Raw genomic sequence first — 22,034 nt, 5'->3', positions numbered from 1 at the left:
CCTTGGCTCTTACTTCTAGCTCCTTGTGGCTTCGTCCAGACCAGCAATTGAGCCCAAATTTAGATCCCTTTTGGAGAGGATCCTCAAAGAACATTATAGAGTTAACTGCAAATATATTAAAGTCCCGGAAGTAAATATCACATTCCTCTCACTAGTCCATGGTTAAAAAAAACTTTTGTTAACTATTAGAATGAAATGCTGAAAATGTATCTAATTCTTAATCAAAGTAAAATCTCTAATAATCTAAGCAATTCACTATTCTTTAAAAACAGCATAATATTATTTTTTTACACTTATTATTAAAATGACAGGAATTATTCTTGAATATTTAATCTATATAACCATTCAAGTCCTTTTAACAGCATGAAATATTCTTGGAAGGAAAAAGTAGATTAACAACTTTTCTTTTTTAAGTAACATAGGTTTGGGGTTGCTCTTGTCATTAGCTAAGAATGTTATTATAGAATTTGTATCCAGGCTTATGAAAATCTATAAAGATCTTATAGAAGTTTTTTGATAGGAAAAATTATGCTCACTGGAAAGCTTCTGGGGTTTTTAATTCTTAGTGGAAAGATTTTGGGGTTTGTTTAGTTGTTTGTTTATGCTATTATAGTTTTTTAAGGGAAAAAACAGCATAGCATTAAATATAACATATATAATATAGACTGTTATGTTATATATAACATGGCATATTACATAAGGCATAACATAGCATGTAATAAATGCTAGGTTAAAAAGACAGCACAGCGTAGCACAGACCTTTAAGACAAACTGCTCGGGAATGAATCATGACTATCACTCAGCGGCTCTGTGACTGCACAAGTTACTTAACCTTTCTGTACTGCAGGCTCCTCACATGTATTTTGGAGATCATAATAGGATCTTCTTTGTAGCAATGTCATGGGGACCAATGTCTGGCCCAGAGGACACATTATGAAAAGCATCCGCTACCATCTTAGTTCTGAAGGTCTCAGCTGAGCGCCCATGAATTGCGTTGTAACTCTGTCTATTGAATTTGTGTATAAATATCAAATTGTTGAAGCTCTGTAGATATTTAATTAACCTTTTTCCTAAAGGCTTATTTTCTTCATTATAAAAGGAGACAGAAACCTCAGACAGCAGCAGTTAATTTCATTGCTGCATAGTTCACACATGGCTAGATCCGGTATTGCAGGCATTTCATGCATGAACAGCAGGAGGGAAAAACACAATCTTTTCTCAGAATATAATAAGATGAAAACCCTTCCACTATGACGTTACTAAAAATCAATTTCACAACCGGGCATCGGGGGAAAGCGGACCACGTACCCAGCGTGATGACATGAGAAAGTAATTAGAACTAGGTGAAATCTTTAGAATAAAGCCCTCATGAGTGGGATCAATGCCCTTGTAAGAGGCAAGAGAAAACTTTCCTCTTCTTCTCTGCTCTCCAGCAAGTGAGGACGCCAGGAGAAGTCAGCAATCTACAACCTGGAGGAGGGTTCTCACCAGAATCTGACCATCTTCACTCTCTGATCTTGGACTTCCAGCCTCCAGAGCTGAGAAATAGATTTCTGTTGTTTATACGCCACCGAGTTTATGGTTGTTACAGCGGCCCGCACTAAAATGCAAGATTATGGCAGCCTCCCCTCCTCTGGGGGTCTTCCTCTCTTTCTCTTCACAGTTTTTCCATTGCATTCAGGATTCTTTAAAATTCCCTCCAAAGTCCAGCCTAGCGTGAAACCTCATCCCTCTGTCGTCCGTCTGCCAACTCCCTACACTCCAACCACTCTTTCTTTTAATGTCTTAACTCTGCTATCCTCCCTCTTGTTACAAAACCTTGAAAACATTACCAGTTCCCTACATGAAACCCTCCCCTACCTTCCTGGATTCCCGCTCGTCCTCTTCCCATCCCCCCACATCACCTCTAATGCTTTCAGATCTGGATTCGAAGTTCATTTCCTTCTCCTCCTTTATCAGGTCAACGTCCTTTGTCGCACAATCTCTAAAGACCATGGACTGTCCCTTGTAGTTGTGATTTCTCTCATGGTTATTACTCTCACAGTCAGTCAAATATTTTTCCAAGGAAGGAATGAAACAACTCGTAAGCTCTGAACTTCAAATATGCTTGTAATAATAGAAAACAGTAAGGGAGGACATAGTTTGAAAAAAAAAATTAAAAAAAGACCTTGCTTGGGTTTTGCTTTGCATTAGAAAGTTTTATTGCTATCATCTCAATAAAATGATGTAAGTGCAATAATATCAGAATGTATATGGATTAAAATGTTTATTTAATATTCATTAATTAAAGCATGGTTTCTAGCATACTCTCTCAATAGGATATTTTTTTAAGAGATTTTGGGATATTTGTAGAGAACGTGAGAATATTTTCTGCATCTATAGTATATAAGATAAGTTTGAAGGAAGAGGTGGAGCATAAAGTTAAGTCCATTTCTGTTTTTAGTTACATCTCTTCTTTATTGCACAGTGGCACGTGAGCGTATGTGCTTAAGATGTCAAATGCAGATATTTGATGAGATTTCTTTAGTCCATTGAACAAGTCAAATGTGCCTTCTTGAGCCTTGGTGATTTCTTATTTTATTAGTTTTCTAACCATGGGGCCCATCTAAGCTACACTGAGAAATACAGCTAGAACAGCCCACCTTAAGATGTGTCGGAACCCATACATGCAGACATTCCAAGGAAAAGAGGCTTTTCCAATGCTAACCTACTCATACTTCAAAGCTGTCTGATAATGGGCTTAAAAGTACATTTGTCAATACCTCATAAGAAAACTTTTATTCATGCCTTTACTCCCTGGGGAAGTATGATTTACTCTGCTGGCTCTTGCTCTAATGTAATACTCCTGAAGAGCAGGGAGTTTATTTTTCTTGCCCATTTGCTTTATTATTTTGTTCATATCCAAAGTGAATAAAACACATTTTAAGACACTCTCAAGTAAGAAAGAATGAGAATTGCTAGCTCAATGCCTAGGGAAAGTCAGTCCCACCAGATCACGCCAAGATTTATTATAACAGAGCTCCTGATCAAATCGAGCTGAGAGTAATAGCCCGAAATAACACAGGCATGAGCCAACACGGGGCATTCGATATGGACAATTCAAGATCGCTCTGTCTTCACCTGGGACCTGGTCACCCTTCATTTATTTCGCAGCTACTTACGGAACGTTTTTGCTGTTTCATGCACTCTGAAAGATGCTGGGTAAGCAGTAATAGACCGCCATCCCACTCTTCATGAGTCTGCCTTCTAGGTGGAAAAACAGAGAGCAAATGATTAAACACAGTGTATGAAAACTGTGATAACCGCGGTGAAGGATACGTGCGTACAGTAGTGCTGTAAGAGAGCACAGCAGGGGGACTGGGAGAGGTCCCTCCGAGGAGGGAGCACTGACGAGGAAGTCCGAAAGACGAGAAGAAATAAATGCGCTCTCATTGTCTACCCTCGTCTGTTCTTCAAGACCGCGTGGGGAGATCAGGTGTGCAACAAATAAAAACCCACCCTGCGGGCAGCGTCGGGACTATCTCATCGACTTTGTGTGTCTGTTTCTCACACCCGGGGCCTCTGGGCTGTTGAAGACAGGGGCAGTAATGTGCTCAAAGGAATTGAAGTAGCAGTTTGGAAGCCTGAGATCGCTAAGGATTGTTGGCATTTTCAGGAGACAGAGGTTTTGCTACAAAGCCCAGGATTCAAGAGAGCAATAGATTTCAGATGGCAAACCAGCCCCCACCAACTGCGAGCGGCAGCGCCATCAGCTGTCATCAATGTGCGGACAGCGCTTGCTGAGGAAAGGTACCCCGGCTCCTCTCGCTGTGTGAGCTGAGCTCTCCCGTGAGATTCCACTGTCACCACTATTAACCCTCCCTCCACTCATGGCAAAAGCGAGTGGGTTGACAGAACTTCCAAGCTGCCATCAGAAGGAACAGTAAGTTCTTGAATTCTCCCCAACCCGCTGCTTTGTGCCCTTGGAACTTCCTCTCCGGGTGGAAGAGAATCAGTGCCATAGGAATGAACCTGCCCCAAGGGGAGAAAAAAAAAAATCCCAGGAGCTGATCTATGGCACTGTTAGTAATCTGAATTTCCTGATCATACTATCATTTTGTTCTGTTTTCCACTTAGTTTTGATATGGTCATTTTCAGTTCCTCCACTATTTATCACCTCCCTGTCACCTTCTCCATCTCTCCCTCCCTGTTGACTTGGCCACTCTAAGAAATAAATGTACTTACATTTCCTTTGTCTTAAATCCTCTTCTGGCCTTCCCTTTATTCCACAGTCTTGTCAAATCATGTTGTATACCCTAACTTTTCACCCTACCTAGAACAGGGTGATAAGACTTAATGGGCTGACACATCTAGCTCTGATTTTCTATTTTATGGTAGTAACTTAGCTTAATAGGAACAAAAGAATTGCCCTGTAAATATTCTTTAAATGAATAAATAAATGAGTGAGCAGATGAATGAATAAATGAATGAATGAAAGAATGAATTAACTAACTAGGGGATTTGGCATTCTTTGCTTATCTAGGTTTTCATTTCCTTACAGACAAGAGAGTTGAACCAGATAATTTTTAAATGCACTTTCTACTTTAAAATTCTATGATTCAATAGTGCAATAAAAAGACTAAAAACATTTTTTTACATATATTTTTACTTACGTTTCAGAAAGTTATTTTTTCTATTGTTTCTTATTTACGTTACTCCTACAGAAATGTAAATTTATTCAACAAGAGCTATTGGAAGCCCAAGTATATTTTGATGCTTTCTTCTGCTTTTCTTTTGAGGGGGAAAATGTTAGCCTGCAACACACATGGTGTTATGATGAGGTTTGGACATTACAAAGGAATGAACTTCATGGCCCAAGTTCGCCTTTCCCAGACAGTGCTGTCAATCCTTGCTCAGAGAGGAGCTGTCTTTTTAAGGCTTCCCAAAAGCTACAAATAGGCAATTCACAGTATCCTTTAACTGAGAGCTGGAATTTTAAATCTCAGCCAGGAAACTATAGTGATTATATATATATACATATATATATACATATATATATATATTTTAAGTTTGTTCTGTAAACAACGAGGGCAGATTAATGAGTGCTTCAACAATTGAAGTCAGAAGCATCAAAGCATAAAGCTTAAAACAAAATGAAACACAAAACCCAGCTCCCCGCCCTATTGCTACCCATGCCTTTTGGAGTGGTTAGAGAATATCAGGTGTTTGAAGAGCTGAGTCATGTATCTTGAACATCTGATTCCACAATCAGAGCTTAAGTGCAGAGGTTTAATTGTCATTTACTTGAAAAGCAACTTATGTCTTAAGCACTATCCAGTCTGTTAGAACATTTGAAATTCATAAGTCTCTAAAGGGCCCCAGACAACCAAGCTATAGGGACAGTAATTCTAATGCCTGCCTTGAGCTAATGGTTTCATGGGCAGACCTAGAGCAGGCCAACGGGGGTGGTTCTTAGAGACCCCATGCAATGGAACTGACAATCACTTTCTAGTACCTCTCATCAGTGTACATGTCCATCTGGATAGTATTGTTCAAGAGAAGGAAAAGTACATTCTGCCCCTTAGTGTAACAGAATGCAGGTCCAGCTGCCTGCGGCTGGAAGCCAAACTCATGAGACAGGTGCAGGAGAGAAGGAAAGTGGCTTACTCAGACGCCAGCAATCTGAGAAGCTGAGGGTCTCTTGTCTCAAAGCCCATCTTAACATCTTAGTGCAAGCAGAAGTTCTTATAAGGAGAGGGAAAACAGAACACAGAGATCAAGGGAAAGGGGTTGAAACTTTTTCTACATGCAGACGAGCGCAGTGCATTCTGATAAGGACCTCAAAACTGGGCAAACAATGGTCTGGGTGTGCATGATCTTGTTTTGCGTCATCTTGGTTTTCATCATCCTACTTTTATGTTTGGAGGTCAACAAATCCAGAGCTGGAACACCTGAAGGTCTGAGTCTTTATCTTTTGAAGTTAGTTCCTTATTCTTATACAAACATGCCTTTATCTACAATCTACATATTATTCAGAGTCAGCATTTACAGAAACAATGTCAAAAGAATGATGGAGTAGGTTACAATCCCCCACTGTTACATTAGCAGCTTGATGTGAGGACGAAATTCTCTAAATAATCACTTTGCTTCCCTGTGTAGCATCACCCAGGATGTGTATTTAGTAGTTGCTATTGTTTTTGATTTTCATACAATTAACCTATACTAGTAATGAGATTGCAGCATTGCTTAACTGTTAAAGAGGCACAAAGTGTTTGCTCAGGTGTACCTGAAGCATCCTGGAGAGGTATAAAGTTTGGAGTTATTTCCAATTTTGGTTGTCAGAAATATGAAAGATGCTAGTTACATATCAAGTTTAGGTAAATTACTTACATTTTAAAACTAGACTCACTATCATTTATTCCTAGTAATTTTGTGTTTAAATTGCTTTTCATCTACTCCAAAATAATTGAGCTACCCAGACTACAGACATGAGTTTCTACAGTTTATATATCTATATATATAAAGTGTGTGTGTGTGTGTGTGTGTGTGTGTGTGTGTGTGTGTGTGTGTGTGTGTGTGATTGCTGCAGTCATTCCAAAGCAGTACTAACTGGACACAAATGCGGTGTCATTGTGTTTCAGAATGTCTGACAGCAGCATGGCATAACAACATTGATGCATAAATTGCCATTTTAGTTGTCATCAGCCTAAAGTACTGATCAGAGAAAAATGTCGTATTCTTTTTAAGAGAGAATTTTGGTCCCGGGTCCTGAATCTAGCAGAAGTCTTTTGTTGGGAGAAGAAAGGAGACAAGTTTTTTCTTTTGAAGATTTGTGGATCAGCATTTTAATACCATCAAGTTAAGAGATCCTATGATTACCACATGGCCAGATGGCTACATTGTTAGAAGCTGCAGAAAGAAGGCACTGGGTTTCTTTGAAGATAAAGCTTAAGTATACATTTGGTCATGGTAAACATTCAAATGCTTAGGTTTTAAAGGCAATTGGACATCATGTCTTTTGTTAACATTTACAAGCAGGATCTCCATAAGAATGATTCTTTTAATAAGACTTAGCTGACTTTAGGAGTCATGACAAAAATACCCAGGGGAGAAAGTCCAAAGCCCCATATTCTGGGCTAAGAGTCCCACTGTCATATAATTTCTTGCACAACAATTTGACCTTGGTGGAAGCATAATGCAGTGACATTTCTCAAAGATTGTATTTGAGTTGACTGGGGGGGCTGGACATGGCAATGGAGAGCAGTGTGGGAAAAACTGGGACAACTCTAATGAAACAGTAAAAATTTCAAAAAAAAAATTGCATCTGACTGTCTGAAGAGTCCAAAATGTTTACTAAAATGAATACATGAAAAAAATAAAACTATCCATCTGCAATATGGTTTGACCCTGACAATAATTATCACTTCTTTTTCTGTAGTTTCAATTCAAAAAGTCAAATCTGAAATTTTTACGTAACATGATAATTATTGTTTTTGTCTGACTTAATTTGTCTTGAAATAAATCTATTCATTAAACATAGTGAACTCACAAAAGTTGTGAATTACAATCTACTTAAAACTATTCTTTCTTAGATTTTAATGTTCTCCTCTCTCATAGTAGCCTTTTACCAAAACATATATTATATCACTATCTAATAAAATTTTTATTATGAAAAATGTTTTAAATTTTTAAAGTATATTTTATTGATTATGTTGTTACAGTAGTTCCAATTTTTCCCCCTTTGTTTCCCTCTGCCAAGTACACTCCTTCCCTCCAGCAATCCCACCCCCCTTAGTTCATGTACATGGGTCATGCATATATGTTCTTTGGCTTCACCCTTTCCTATATTATTCTTAACTTCCCCCTGTCTAGTTTGTACCAATCGATTATGCTTCTTAGTCCCTGCACCATTTCCCCATTTCTCCCTCTTCCCCCTCCCAGCTGATAACCCTCCAAATGATCCCCATACCTATGATTCTGTTCCTATTCTGGTTTGCTTAGTTGGATTTTGTTTTTATTTTTTAGATTCAGTTGTTGATAGTTGTGAGTTTGTTGTCATTTTAGTGTTCATAATTTTGATCTTCTTTTTCTTAAGTAAATTCCTTTGACATTTCATAGAATAATAGCTTGGTGATGATGCGCTCCTTTAGCTTAATCTTGTCTGGGAAGCACTTCATCTGCCCTTCCATTCTAAATGATAGCTTTGCTGGATAGAGTAATCTTGGTTGTAAGTCCTTGCTTTTCATCATCTTGAATACTGTTTGCCAGTCCCTTCTTGTCTACAAAGTTTCTTTTGTAGGTAACTCTCTGCTTTTCTCTTGCTGCTTTTAAGATTCTCTCTTTATCTTTAACCTTTGGTGTTTTAATTATGATGTGTCTTGGTGTGGTCCTTTTTCGGTCTAGCTTGTTTGGGACTCTCTGTGCTTCCTGGACTTGTCTATTTCCTTTGCCAAATATGGGAAGTTTTCCTTCATTATTTTCTCACAAAAGTTTTCAATTTCTTGCTGTTCTTCTTCTGGTACCCCTATGGTTTGGATGTTGGCATGTTTAAAGTTGTCCCAGAGGTTCCTAAGCCTCTCCTCATTTTTTTCAATTCTTGTTTCCTCATTCTGTACTGGTTGACTGTTGTTTTCCTCCTTACGTTCCAAATCATTGATTTGAATCCCGGTTTTCTTCCCTTCACCATCGGTCTTGTGTGGATTTTCCTTCATTTCATTTAGCACTTCTTCCGTTATACGTTTGCCATCCTTAAGCATATCTGTCAAGCCTGTGAGCATCTTTATCACCAGTGTTTTGAACTCTGCATCTGTTAGGTTGGCTATCTCCTCATCTGTTAGGTTGGCTATCTCCTCGTCGATTAGTTCTCCCACTGGAACCTTGATCCATTCCCCCTTTTGGGCCATACTTCTCTGTCTCCTCATCTTGACAGGCTCCTGTGTTTGTTTGCCTCTGTGTCTTAGGTAGAGCTGTTGCTCCTGTTATGTTGTAAGGGGTGGAGCCTTAGATTTTCTCACCAGTACAGGGTGACCTGTTTCACCATGTTGTGGTGCTGTATGTGGGGGAGAGTTTTGAGAGGGAACAATGTTGCTTGCTCAGCACTCGCCCCTTTTCCAGGCAGTTCTCCCACTTTGTATGGGACTGGCACCTCTCTAGTTATTACCCTGGTGGGTCTATGGATGTTCTAGGACCATGGGGGCCCTTTTAACAAGCAGACTCTGCTGAGAGACCGGCTGTTTCTTCCTCCACCCCAACCTCCATTGGTTTGCACAGTCAGAGGCAATGAAGCTTGATTTTCCCCAGTGCTGGGACCGTGAGCTGCGGGGTCTGGTGAGAAGCTGGGAATGCTCTCCAGATGTCACTCCTGACTTTAAAATGTGTGACTGTGCTTTCCAGCAGCCTGCCACTGCCACCACTGCTGCCACCACCACACCGTGTCATCTCCACCCCCTCCTACCTGTCTGTATGAGTATTTCTTCTTTATATTTTTGTTTGCTGGACTTCCATGCAGTTTGATTTTCTGGAACTTCTGGTTGTCTCTAGTTTTGAGGTAGTTGCATTCCTTTTTAGTTGTGGAGGGAGATACAGCATGCCTGTCTAGACCTCCATCTTGGCTGGAAGTCCTATTATGAAATTTTAAATGTGGCTACATGGTTTTCCATATATGAAAGAAACTTATAAGTAAAATAAATAATTAATATTGTTTGAGTAAATAATCCATAATACTAAGCAGAGAAGACAGCATACTGAGTATGGACATGATGATTTTTATTATGCATAAATAACTTGGAAGACTTTTTGTTAATGTGAAAGTCAAAATCACAAAGTGGCATCATTTTCTTAGTGATACTTATTTCTACAACATTTCATTTTAAAACTATAATAATGAAAGAAGAGAGGTATTTGAATGTTAAAGTTATGTGCCACCACAAAATTAGCTCTGTGAAGGAGGCGGGAAAGGAGGTGTTTGTGTTTCCTCAATGGAGATATTTCCATCTGCTTCTGGTGGAGTGTATCTGCAGATGGTCGAAACAAGGCCATGTGCAGACACAACACAAAATGTTCTTTACGTGGAAAGAAAGGAGCTTCTGTTACAAGAAGAACATTAAAAGCTTTTATGTGTATTTAGTACTAATGATGGGTCTCAACATTTTGTCTTTTTCTATTTTTTAGCAAATCCTTATTCATGGGACAAAAAAGCTAATCTAAGTACTATTTTTTTCTTTTTCAGTTACAGTTGACAATATTATATTAGTTCCAGGTATACAGCATAAACATTTATATAATTTACAAATTTATACCCCAAGTAATTCCAGTACCCACCTAGCCCCACACATAGTTATTACAATATTATTGACTCTATTCCCTATGGTACACTTCACATTCCCATGACTATTTTGTAACTGCCAATCAATCTGAGTTCTTTAAACTATAGCAATCAGTGGGTTAACATTAGCCCAGTTAATTCTTCTATAACTTCTCTATTTAGTCCTTTATACCCTTACTAGAAGAAAGCTTTGTTTATGGACTACATTGGAATTCACTACATAAATAAAGAAAATAATTATCACAGCTGAAATAATTATTACACCTATCACCTGAGACAGTACCTCCACTTCATTCATACATATACATTTATCAATAAGCATTTATTGAGCACCTACCAAACTCTGGGCTCTGCTTAGCCCTAAAATTACAGTGATGAACAAGGCCTGCCCTCCTGAAATTACAATCTAGTGAAGACTGAAGGAAAATAGACTGTGTTCAAGAAAAAAGATAACTAAGTGAACACATAGACTTCTAAAAAAATCATTCCATGGGCCATTTGGCTCACATGGACCTGCATTTGTGGGCATTTTACAGATAACTCCATAGCATCACTTCAAATTGAGGTCAAGAGTCAACAAAGAGTACTTGCATCCAGTGGCAAGTGTCTCAAACACACAGTCTCAGCCTCCTTGTCCATAGCATTCCTACCATAGCCTAGGCATTCCTTTCAATACACAGCTCACAGAACTATAATGCAGAATGTCCCAAGCTTTAATATTTTAGTCACATGTAGCACACCAACCCTCCAGGAATTTATTTTCAAATTCTCATTACCAAAATTTCCTTATAATCTCCTGTAATAACACGGGGAGCAGCCCCACTTTTTAGAGATGGAAATACCTCATCTAATGCTTAGGTCTTTCACTCTTATTGCATAGGGGACATATCATAGAACTATGAGTTCTTGTTTCATTCAACTCTTTGAAAAGTCTACTGAATTACACCCAGGGTCTTCACTGTGTAGAAAGGAAGGCATTTTGCTCGCAACTTTGATCTCACTTCTGGAATTTCTCTAGGAGGTACCTCTTGCCTTGGACTTCACAGCCTCTGTCTTCTCCCTCTTCTCACCTTGGGCTGAACCGAGAGCCTCTAATCATTACTAAGCAGGTGCTGATTAGGGAACAATCATCTATTTGTTGTTTGTGCCATTTTCCCTCTTTGCTTTTCTGTGTTCTGCCTGCCTTCCAAGCTCACCTCATATCCAGCCTCCTCTGCAATTCCATTTGTGATTGAGCCCATTCTCCCAAATTCCTCCTCCTGTGCACACATACCCATTGCTCCCATAATGCTTAATACTGTCTTCATAGTTTCAGCAACGTGTTCTAGCTGCAGACATATCAGAACTCCCCGAGAGCAAGAACAGTACCTCTTACTGTTTGTCTTCTCAACACCAGCACCAAACCAATCCACCTTGGAGATGGAGATCACCTGGTCCCCTCACTAAACTACACAACGTCCCTACCCCACCCCCACCATTCCCCAGCACTTCTAGAAACAGACTTGTTGTAAGCTCCACTTGGAGTTCAGCATTAGTGGGTGCCCAAATCTCAAGTAAAGAACTCAAGGTCTTGGAGAGTGAACATATGCAGAGAGCAATTTGGTCACCAGAACCATTTCACCATGAAGTGGCTTTACTACAAAATCAGCAAAGATTAAAATTCTTGGCTGCCCCGTTGCACCGGCTCCATTTTCAGTGATCTGGTAAGGGGATTGGCAATGTGCCCACGCAGTTATATGTCTTTGTAAAATTTTCAGAAGGAGAGTATTTTACCAACAGTCATTTCTTTTCACTCAGACTCCCACTACATCTTACCTCTTCTCATGCTGAGGTCATTGGAGTAACCATAGGCAGATGTGGGGGTCTCGCTTAAGGGAAATTGAGCGGCATCCTGTTTATGTGAGATACATTTATGGGGTTTGAGATCACTTTCATGGATAGCTAAATGACTGCTAGCCATCCGTATTTCAGATGAGCTTCCAGAAATACTCCTGCCGTGGACACTGATAACTCAACCAGGCATTGAGACACAAAAGTGTCAGCTCAGAGATGGTTTTGCAATATGAGCATATCCTACTGTCTCAAATACCAAAAATATGTAAATAGTAGAGAGAAAACAAGGTATGTATGCCAAAAGCTAGTCTGTGGAGAATTCTTCTCATCATCAGACATGTGAAAATATCAATACAAGATTGGGTTCTCTCCTAGAAGGAATTTACCTGATAATGCAGCACCAAAAATACTAACTACACCATGTGTTTTTTTCTTTTTTTAATAAGAATCAGATCAAAGAGAATCTACCCAAATTCTTAGGTTTGTATACAGAAGGACCCGTAACAGTATTACAAATAATAAGTACACCTGTAACAACCTATGTATTTTTTAAAAATTTAAATGGTTTCCTACCAAATTTGACATCAGCTTAGAAAATGTCTAAGATGTCATCAGTAAAAGTCTATCGAGCTGGAAAACTTCAGTCAACAGTATTATAATGACTGAATTGTCTTTCTATTTCTCCTAGAGAAAATGATGCTATTAAGAGATAGTCAAAGATTATGGAGCCAAAATGTAGGGGGAAAGTATTGTGGAGGCGTATTGGCAGCTGCTTTGTTAAAATATCACTTTTCTGTATTATGTTTGTGGTATTTGTTAGCTATTTTATATTTGAAATTTGTGTGATTTCTTTTCTCCTTCTAAATAAATGAATGTTCACTTTCACACATAGGATAGATTTTCAATTTTTTTTTTCTCTTAAAGAGGGTCTTCCAAAATTATATGTACATCAGACCCTAAAAACCTGTATTATCCCCAAAGAAAGACACATATGCCAAGTACAAGCAAGTGGTTGACTCATATCTTGCTTTATTTTGGTCTTGGCTCAGCTAGTGTGAAGGATTTCCTCCAAATGTAGGCAGAGTTCATATGGTAGCCCCAAATGAATGAAAAGCAAGTTCATCTTCAGAGAACTAATGACAGTATCAGAGGGCAGAGAAGTCCTTATTACAGATGCCTTTTTTGGCCTCCGCTTCGCCCTCTCATGCAATGATATAAGACCATAAGAGCCCAGGGTCAAGGTAGTGCATCTTTCTTCAAGAGGAATGGAAAACTGTCTAATCAATTCAATAACTGCCATCCCAGGTACATGTTATTAAAATTCCTGGAGTACTAATAGATACTGAACCAGTTTTTCAAGGGTAAAGTTACTGCTATTATATAAGAATCCTGAAACTGCTCTGGATCATGAACCCCTTTCAAGTACCACTACTACTGTGCTTCCACCTCTACCTAGTTATCCTCATCAAGCAAGGACTTTGTCCCAGGGGTACATTGTAAGACTATTGTGAGCCCAGGAAACCTAAGGAAATCTCCCATTACTGGGAAGAGTAAAACAATAGTGACCTTTATATTTCAGCAATATATAACTATTTTAGTTTTTAAGGACTTTCCCCAAATCTTTTGATAGTTCTTATTAACCTCAGAAGGAAGAGGTATAGACTCTGAAAAACCGTGACCATGAACAACTAGTGAAATCAGAAAGCCCCATATGCCTGCAGGCATCTACAGTCCAAATATCTGATTAAAAAGCCACATAATTAAGGTTGTCAGTTTTACATGGTCAAACCCACTTGCTAAGAAAAAACGTCTCTGGATTATTTTTAGCAAAATATTATAAAGCCTCATTTCCATGATCACACTTAATGTGAACCTTCCAGGACCTTGTTTCGAACACTCCCCTTTCTGTAGGCCTATCTGTGCCCCATTAAGACTCTCTTCCTCCCTGATCCTCTGCAGTATGTGGAACTTTCTACCTCCAAGTAACACTCATGCTACCCAAACTCCCAGGGACACCTTCCTGATCTCTACCCACCGAGATCCTACAACTCTCAAGAGTGTATCTCACCTCTTTGAAACTTTTCTTCTCTGCATCTCTATCTGAATGCTCATAGTAGGTTTATATCTATGTGATGTGTTTGGGATTTAAGTTACTGTTATTCTGAATTACTACTTAATATTGTAGCTATTGTTTTTATGATCTGATGTATTCAGACATTTATTTAAGATGGCTAAAAACAGACAAACCATGCAGCAAGAGTAAATAAATTAAAATTAACTTAAAACCATGAAACAAAGAGAAATCCACTTGGTGCAGACAATATTAAAAGTGAGAGGAGAGAGGGAGCAGGAAATGAGAAGAGGAAAGAAGGAAATGAGGAGACATGTTTATTGCAATTATAGAAGAAGTTTAGAGTGCTACAAGTCTTTTTTCCTCTCTCATGAGATTTAATAACCCTTTATAAATCTGGAGATTTTGCTGTGACTGTTACATTGACTCTAAGACAAAGAGGATGCTTTGTTGGGCCGTGAAAGAAACAGGGCACTGGTGGGGTCAGTGGGAATTATGACTAGGGTATAGAGGTCTGCATAGAAGCCCACAGGTGAAACGGCTGTCTGTGTTCAGGACTCTCATCTGCCTTCAATGGATTCCTGCTTTCTCCAGAAAGAAGTGCTGGGCTCTTTGCTTAACTGCCTCTTTGTGCTCCTCATCCCAGGTCTGCTTTGTGAACCTGGATGTGAAGAAGGATGAGTGTAGCACAGAGCACCTGCAGCAGGTAAGGCTGGGGACTTGAGCTCTCCGGGAGCTCACCGAAGGGCGGGCGGCACTGACCAGAGAACCAACGTGACTTCATCTGTAAATGATGCTCCTTTTGTAAAGGGCTCTTTCACTGATGGTTTCATCACAGCCCATTTCCCTGACCCCTTTCCTGCACCTTCCCACGCAGTCTGCCTGCCTTGTATTTATGAAACTTGCTTTCCCAAGGGACAGGGCTACTCTCCAAGCAGGCACTGTGTCCTGCCTACCAGTCCCTTAAGGTGACTTCTCTGCTCTCCCCTTCTCTATTTTTAAGCACTTGTCTGAGATGACTTTTGCAAGGTTTTTCCAAACCCTGCTTGATACCAGCCTGCCCTTTCCTCGGGCTCCCAGAGGTGCTGTTCCTGCTGCGTTTTCATCATCAACTGCCTTATTGCTAAGCTTGCTTCCACGGCCCAACACTGATCTGGGACTCAAACGTTCTGCACTCTGCAGCAGCTAGATATTCTAAGATCACCCGAGGTTGTGAGGGCCTTAATGGAAATCCTCGACAACACACAGGAACTTGAAGGCTCACTCAGTCCTTTGAACTAGAGCCTGTGGACACAATGGGAAGAGTGGTTGGTGTGATACGATTATCACTGTATGCCCAAGGCTGAAGGTGGTTTGATCTCACTGGTTGGTATAATGCTTTGAATGGCTAACAGCACACCATTTGCAGCTTGATTATCACAGAACAGTAGGCCTGCAATTACCCACCTACTCTTGTAATGTTTTCATTGCAAGTGCTTCGTCAGAAGCTTTCCACCAAGCTCCAAATATCTTTTATCTGTGTAGTACTGGAAGGATTTTCAAAATAAATCGTACACATGACTTTATTTGATAGAATTATGGTGCAGAGTCCATCAAAGAGAGGTGCCAGCACAACTTGGCATCTTCAGAACTGTGTGTTTGGAGATTTCTGAGGCTAAGAGCAGACACTTTGGCATTGACTTAGCTACACAGGCTAATGTGAGGCACTAATCTTCTCTGGGCCTCACGTTACTTAAGTGTTAAAAAAATGGAATAATAGTACCTAATCTATATAGGGGAGTTGTGGGGATTAAATGTGGTGAATTGTAACATACGTGTACGTACAGACTTTCGCTTAGTGCCTAGTAGATAGAGCAACATCAGTGCTAGTAATTATTTTATTATTAATATTATTATTGACTTTATTAGAGCAGATAATCTAGTCAACAGGTCTCTTATTCCAGGACTTAAGAGAAAAACATTTCTAAACTACCAAGTATACCTTGGCTTGACAATAATTATTAAATTTACTTTTGGAAATTTAGTACTGAATTTTTAAAAATCTTTGTGCTTAAAGACTTTTCTATGGCAATCTAAACCTTTATGCTTCAATTTCACACAATCTCTTCTAAGTAATAATTTTAGTAGATTAAGTAATCTATAGTATGAAGAATTATATAAGTATATTATTTTTGCAAGTAAAATAGTTTTGGGATAGTGTTTTGAAAGTGAAAAGAAATTCTCTAAACTAATAAAGACTCTTGCTCTGCAGAAATTGGTCAACGTTTCCCCAGATCTCCCAAAACTTATCAGCTCCATGAATGTCCAAAAACCAAAAGAAAATGAAATTGTCCTCCTCAGTGGGTTAACATCTGGAAATCTCCAGGCAGATTTTAAAGTGTCACAGGTAAGAAGTTGAAGCTCTGGATAGGGTGTTTATTCACATTTATTCAGTAGTGATATGTTATCTATGGTTGGCTCTTGGCAAATATCAATATGAACCCCAAATAGATACTGCACATAAACTCTTATAGCATAAAAATAAAAAGTCTTCAAATAGTTCATTTGCATTTCTCCTAAATATTGTCACTTTGAGCTCAACAGACCTTCCTTTACATCAACTCCTGACATTTGTTATTTTCTCAAGTTCATGGTGCTTAAGTGGCACTTAAACCAGAGTAGACACACTAGGCACTGATTAATTAGCTTGGTTTTCTACATACCTACTGAGTAATAAAAAATGGAATTGTCTTCTATTTCAAGAACAATACCAAAATTCTAACTCATCTTATGTAGTCCCTGAATCCCACAGTTTCTTCTTTTTGGAAGTTACTTTTCTCTTAGGATGCACCAAACAGCCAAATAATAAATACAAGAGAGCAGCCCCTAGGATGCAAAGGGAGCTTCCTGGTCCCAAGGAATGAAGTTCCCAGAAGAAAAGAGTGTTACTGAAGATAAAATAGAAATTAAATGCTGTTATTCTCATTCAACACATTGATGTCCGTTGTTATTAGATAAACCATTTTATACTCTTTATTTAAAGAAAAGTAAAAAAAATTAACTTGTATAATCAATTTACAGGAAAAAAGTATAAAAGATTTTCTAAAGGCACACTGTATTAAAAATTTGCTAATATTCTCAAATAAGATATGTGGGTAGTGATAGCTACAGGTTAAAGTAATGAGTATTTGTTTTCCTTCAAATTGTTTTTCCTTGGGTTTAGTTTCGCTGAAAATTTTTAAATCCTTTATTCTTCAGTCTTTCAAAACATCAAAAAATTTAGAGGCCCACCCACTGTTTCTTGCTCTACTCCTGATGCTTCGTAAAAATATACAAACAGCCCATTTCAATTTGCTAATCAAGACTATAAAAAAGGCCCTGGCTGCGTGGCTCAGTGGATTGAGCATCGGCCTGCGAGCCAAGTGTCGCTGGTTCGATTCCCAGTCAGGGCACATGACTAGGTTGCACGTCAGGTCCCCAGTTAGGGGCACGAGTGAGAGGCAACCACACAGTAAAAAAAAAAAAAAAAAAGACTGTAAAAAATTTCCTCAAAGTTAATCTAATGATACATTTCCTTACTGAGAAAATTAATCATCTGAAAAAAGAACACAGAAGTGGCTCTAAACACTCTTTCTTTATATTAGACAAAATCATGATGACCAAAAGTCATTTACAAACCTGAGTTTTAAGAGATCGGACCAGGCCTCTTGGTTAGGGTTTCTAATTACGCATGACAGAAAACTGACTTCAGACGAAAGGGAATGCATTTTCTCACGTAACGAAAGAAGCCAGTAAGTAGATTGGGTATCCGTCGGCAGCCGTCCGTCTCGAGAGACGATGGTGTAGCTTCTTAAGAGTCTATCTGCACCGCCGAGAATGGCTGTGCAGTCCGACTCGGGAGTGACACGGTATCTGTCTCCTCCCGTGTTGAATCGACATCTTGCGATGACGCTGGAGTGTCCTCTCCAGTGAAGCTGAAGCTACAGAGCCTGGGCAGGGTGATATGGAGGGTCTGCTGTTGCCCATGCAGCAGACACCCCCTCTCTTCGCAGCTGAAGGGTCCAAGGGAAAGACGGAGTCAATACAGCTTGGCTTCAGGTGCGCCGCAGGAGTTGCCGGTGTTGACTACAACGTCAAACCGCCTTAGGGACTCCGGCTCCGGATTTTCTGTCGGGGTTTACTCCCCTAGCCTTTCCCCTGAAGAGGTATGCCGCAAGGCAGCAGAGGTTTTTTGGAATCAGAGTTTTCCTTCTCTGATGTGCCCTGACTGGAAGATCGAACCAGCGACACTTAGCTCGCAGGCCGACGCTCAATCCACTGAGCCAAACCAGCCAGGGGAAGATTGGGTATAAGAACTTGAATAATGCCCTTAGATGCGGATTTTCTCTTTTGGCCTCTCTTCTGCTTTCTCTGTTTACCCCATTATCAGGCAAGCTCTTCCCACTAGAAGGCAATATCCCTTTGGGTTCAACTTGAGCAAGAAAAAGTGAATGTCTCTTCCAGGTGGTTCCCAGCAAAAGTTTCATTATGTCCTATTGGCTCTCAAGTGTCATATGCCTATTTCTGAACCAATCAATGTGGTCTGAGGAATGCCATATCGGATTGGCCAGGCTTGGGTCACATGATCACCTCTGAACTTGGAGGTAAATTAACTTCATGTGAATCGCTTGGACTGTAAATAGGCCAGAAAATGGCATCCCACAGAGTCTCAGAACCAAAAGAAGACTGAATGATGTTTGGTCACAAAAGCAACATGAATGTTTATTAGGGAAAAGAAGAGTGGAATTGCCCAGGACTCATTGAACATCATCCATCAAAAGCATGTTTAAAATTCTGCATACTTTTTCTAAGAGTTGTCAAAATAGTCTGTGAGTTAAACAGAAAAACTTCAGACTTCTTTTTTCCAAGGGTCCCCATCACTTCCTATGTATCCCTTCACCCACAGAAAAGCTAACTGGTCTTTTCAAGGTCACACAAATGTAACGTGCAAGAGCTGCACTGTAAGCCAAGTGTGTTGGACTCCAAATCCTGTATCCTTTTCAATTCTCCCCGTGGCCTCCTGGTTTAACCAACAAAGATCCAACATCCACAGAAGACATGCGCGCTTTGGAAAGGATGGTGCGTTGCACCTGGATCTCCTCAAAGTCAGGCATGCTTAGTAGAATTACATCTTCATCTCATAGAAGGGACAGCCACAGGAGGAGATCTTATGGTTCACAAGAAAAGCATCTCAGAAAAATCTTCTTCTGTAGGAAAATAACTGATTTTACTTGTATTTCCGACTTAGTATTTTACTTGACCGTTGGTTGTTGTAATGATTATTTTTCTTATGATTTTTTTAGAGTCTTTTTCTAAGACTCTACTGAGGAGAGTTTGAGGAAGAAAAGGTAACTGTTGTACCCCCTCCTTATTTGTGGGACACCTGTATGTATTCATTAGTCTTTTGAGACACGTATGCATGTACAGCTGTATACTTGTTTGTATATATTTAACAATATCCACAAGAAATAAGGTTCAAGAGAATACCAGACTGTAAGGAAGTAAGTTCACGTGAACAAGATGTCCAACTTACCTACCACTGCATTTCAATACCTTAGCACTTAGTAGGTGCATAATAAATGCTTATCGAATGAATTAACATGTAAATAAATGAAGAATCTTATGAACATTTTCTTTCATTTTTCCAATTGTATAATTTAATATCTTCATGATAGGAAGTACTTTTACAAATTGGTAAAGCCCCCCCCCCTTTTTTTTTTCAGTAAAGCCATTTATGGAGCACAGATAGACTGCAATTCTCCTGCACCAGCTCTTAAAAACCCAGTTGCCTTCTGTTTCAGTGGAGTTGTGGTCTGACTCGGTTCTGGCCTCTTTCCCCTATTTTAATAGCTTTGAATAAAGTCTTCCTTACCTTTTTAACTTTGGCCAGGGCAATTTTGCTTTGCCAGAAGAGAACAAAAATATGTGATACAACTGGTCTATTTTCCCCTAAGTCAAATTTTCTCCTAGGTACTCTGTGTTCCCAAACATCACTTGAATTTTTTTTCAAGCACTTCATCAATAGAAGCCCAGAAGATCTTCCAAATGTTTATATTTTAAAGGTCCCCACTCCTTCTAACAGGAGAGATTGGTGGAAGAAGAACGGTCAGAGTCAATGTTTTTTTATTTTCTCTTTTAATAAGATGACCTTTCCCCTCCCCCACCCCACCCCCCCCACGTTTAGCATCCTTGGCTGCCAGATATCTGCTTGGTCCAGTGTGCGAGAGGGGACAGACCAAACAGTGCCAATTGCATCATCTTTGAAATCAACAAATTTCTGATTGGTCTGGGACTGGTTCAGGAGCGGCAGCTCCACCTGGAAACAAACATCTTGAAGGTGGAGGATGATACAAACTGCTCCCTGTCTTCCATCGAGGAAGACTTTCTCACTGCATCTGAACACTTGGAGGAGGAGAGCGAGGTGGAAGAATACAGGAATGGTAAGAACTCTCCAATAAAACAAATGTGCACTCTAAAATTAGTTTCCCTATAAAAATGTCTGCATGAAATTTGAGAAAAGTTTCAGGCCACGTAGGTTCAGCTGACACATCACAGTCTTCACTGAGTTTAGGAAGGAAGGAGGAGAAGAGGACACTGGGGAAGATGCTGACTGATGCACTCAGATTTAATGGTTAGATGGCTCCTTTCTCTTTGAAGGTGCCTTAGGGCTGCTGAAGGCAATCTGTGTGTTTTTAAGGGAAATGCTTTTACGTCCCCGTTGTGTGTTTTTGGTTCCTTTGTCAAAAATTATTTGCCCAAGTAAGACACAGACAACAGCAAGTAGGGGAGTGGGGGGGGGTAATGGGGGCCAAATAGATGGTGACAGAAGATGATTCGACTTTGGGTGGTGGGCACACAATGCAATATACAGATCATGTATCCTAGGAATGTACACTTGAAACCTACATGACCCTAATAACCAATGTCACCTCAATAAATTTAATTTTTTTTTTAAAGAGAAATATTTCTACCTGCCAAGATATGGAGACTATCACTGGGAAGAAAGTTAATTTCCCTAAGATTTCCATCAGAGCCATTGATTTGTTGAAGCAAGTTAGATAGGCCTGAATCCTAACACATCCTCTTTGAAGCTGTGAAACCTGGGGCCAGTTACCTAGTCTTTCTGAGCACTTCTCTAGAATGTGGGAGTAGCCCTGGCTGGTGTGGTTCTGTGGATTGAGTGCTGGCCTGCGAACCAAATGGTTGCTGGTTCAATTTCCAGTCAGGGCGCATGACTAGGTTGTGGGCCGGGTCCCCAGCTGGGGGCACACGAGAGGCAACCACACATTCATATCTCTCTCTCTCTTTCCCTTCCCCTCTTTCAAAAAAGAAAGAGAGAGAGAGAGAGAGAGAGAGAAAGTAAGAAAGAAAGTAAAATTACATTTAAAAAAAAGAAACTATAATGTGGGAGTATAGTTGTTCCTATAGCACTATTATACTTAAAACTGATATGATATGATATGATATGATATGATATGATATGATATGATATGATATTGCCATGTGTCTGGGAAATGAATTGTTAGGCAAGTTTGTTTTTGTGCAAATATGGTAGTTCACTTACACAAACTTAGATGTTATAGACAGCTACACACTTAAGCTGTATGTTAGAGCCTGTAGCTCCTAGGATATAAGCCTGTACAGCATTTGATTGTACAAAACAACATGAGACTAAATCAACAACAGAAGTAAATGGTCCTATCAAGACACTTGGTAAAAACAAGATGTGCTCATATGTATGCGACTCCTGCAGGTGTATCATAGCAGACTATTTCACAGCCAACTTTAAAAAAAAATATGAGTTGAAGG

General features: G+C 39.6%; 1 protein-coding gene across 2 annotated transcripts in view; it reads left to right on the top strand.

Annotated features, from left to right (window-relative positions):
• Positions 1–22,034, top strand: part of SPHKAP (SPHK1 interactor, AKAP domain containing) — a 116,985-nt gene that overhangs the window by 65,848 nt on the left and 29,103 nt on the right. For both annotated transcript variants that reach the window (XM_090284902.1, XM_090284900.1), the window contains 3 exons: positions 14,854–14,913; positions 16,459–16,593; positions 20,410–20,665. In XM_090284902.1, the coding sequence (XP_090141028.1) occupies positions 14,854–14,913; positions 16,459–16,593; positions 20,410–20,665 (451 nt within the window). The remainder of the gene's footprint in view (positions 1–14,853; positions 14,914–16,458; positions 16,594–20,409; positions 20,666–22,034) is intronic.

The sequence above is a fragment of the Furipterus horrens genome, unplaced genomic scaffold (assembly GCF_987537825.1).
Source record: "Furipterus horrens unplaced genomic scaffold, mFurHor1.1.pri manual_scaffold_1, whole genome shotgun sequence".
NCBI classification, from domain to species: domain Eukaryota; kingdom Metazoa; phylum Chordata; class Mammalia; order Chiroptera; family Furipteridae; genus Furipterus; species Furipterus horrens.
Note: the sequence above shows the minus strand (reverse complement) of the source record. Positions and strands in the feature narration are given on the sequence as shown.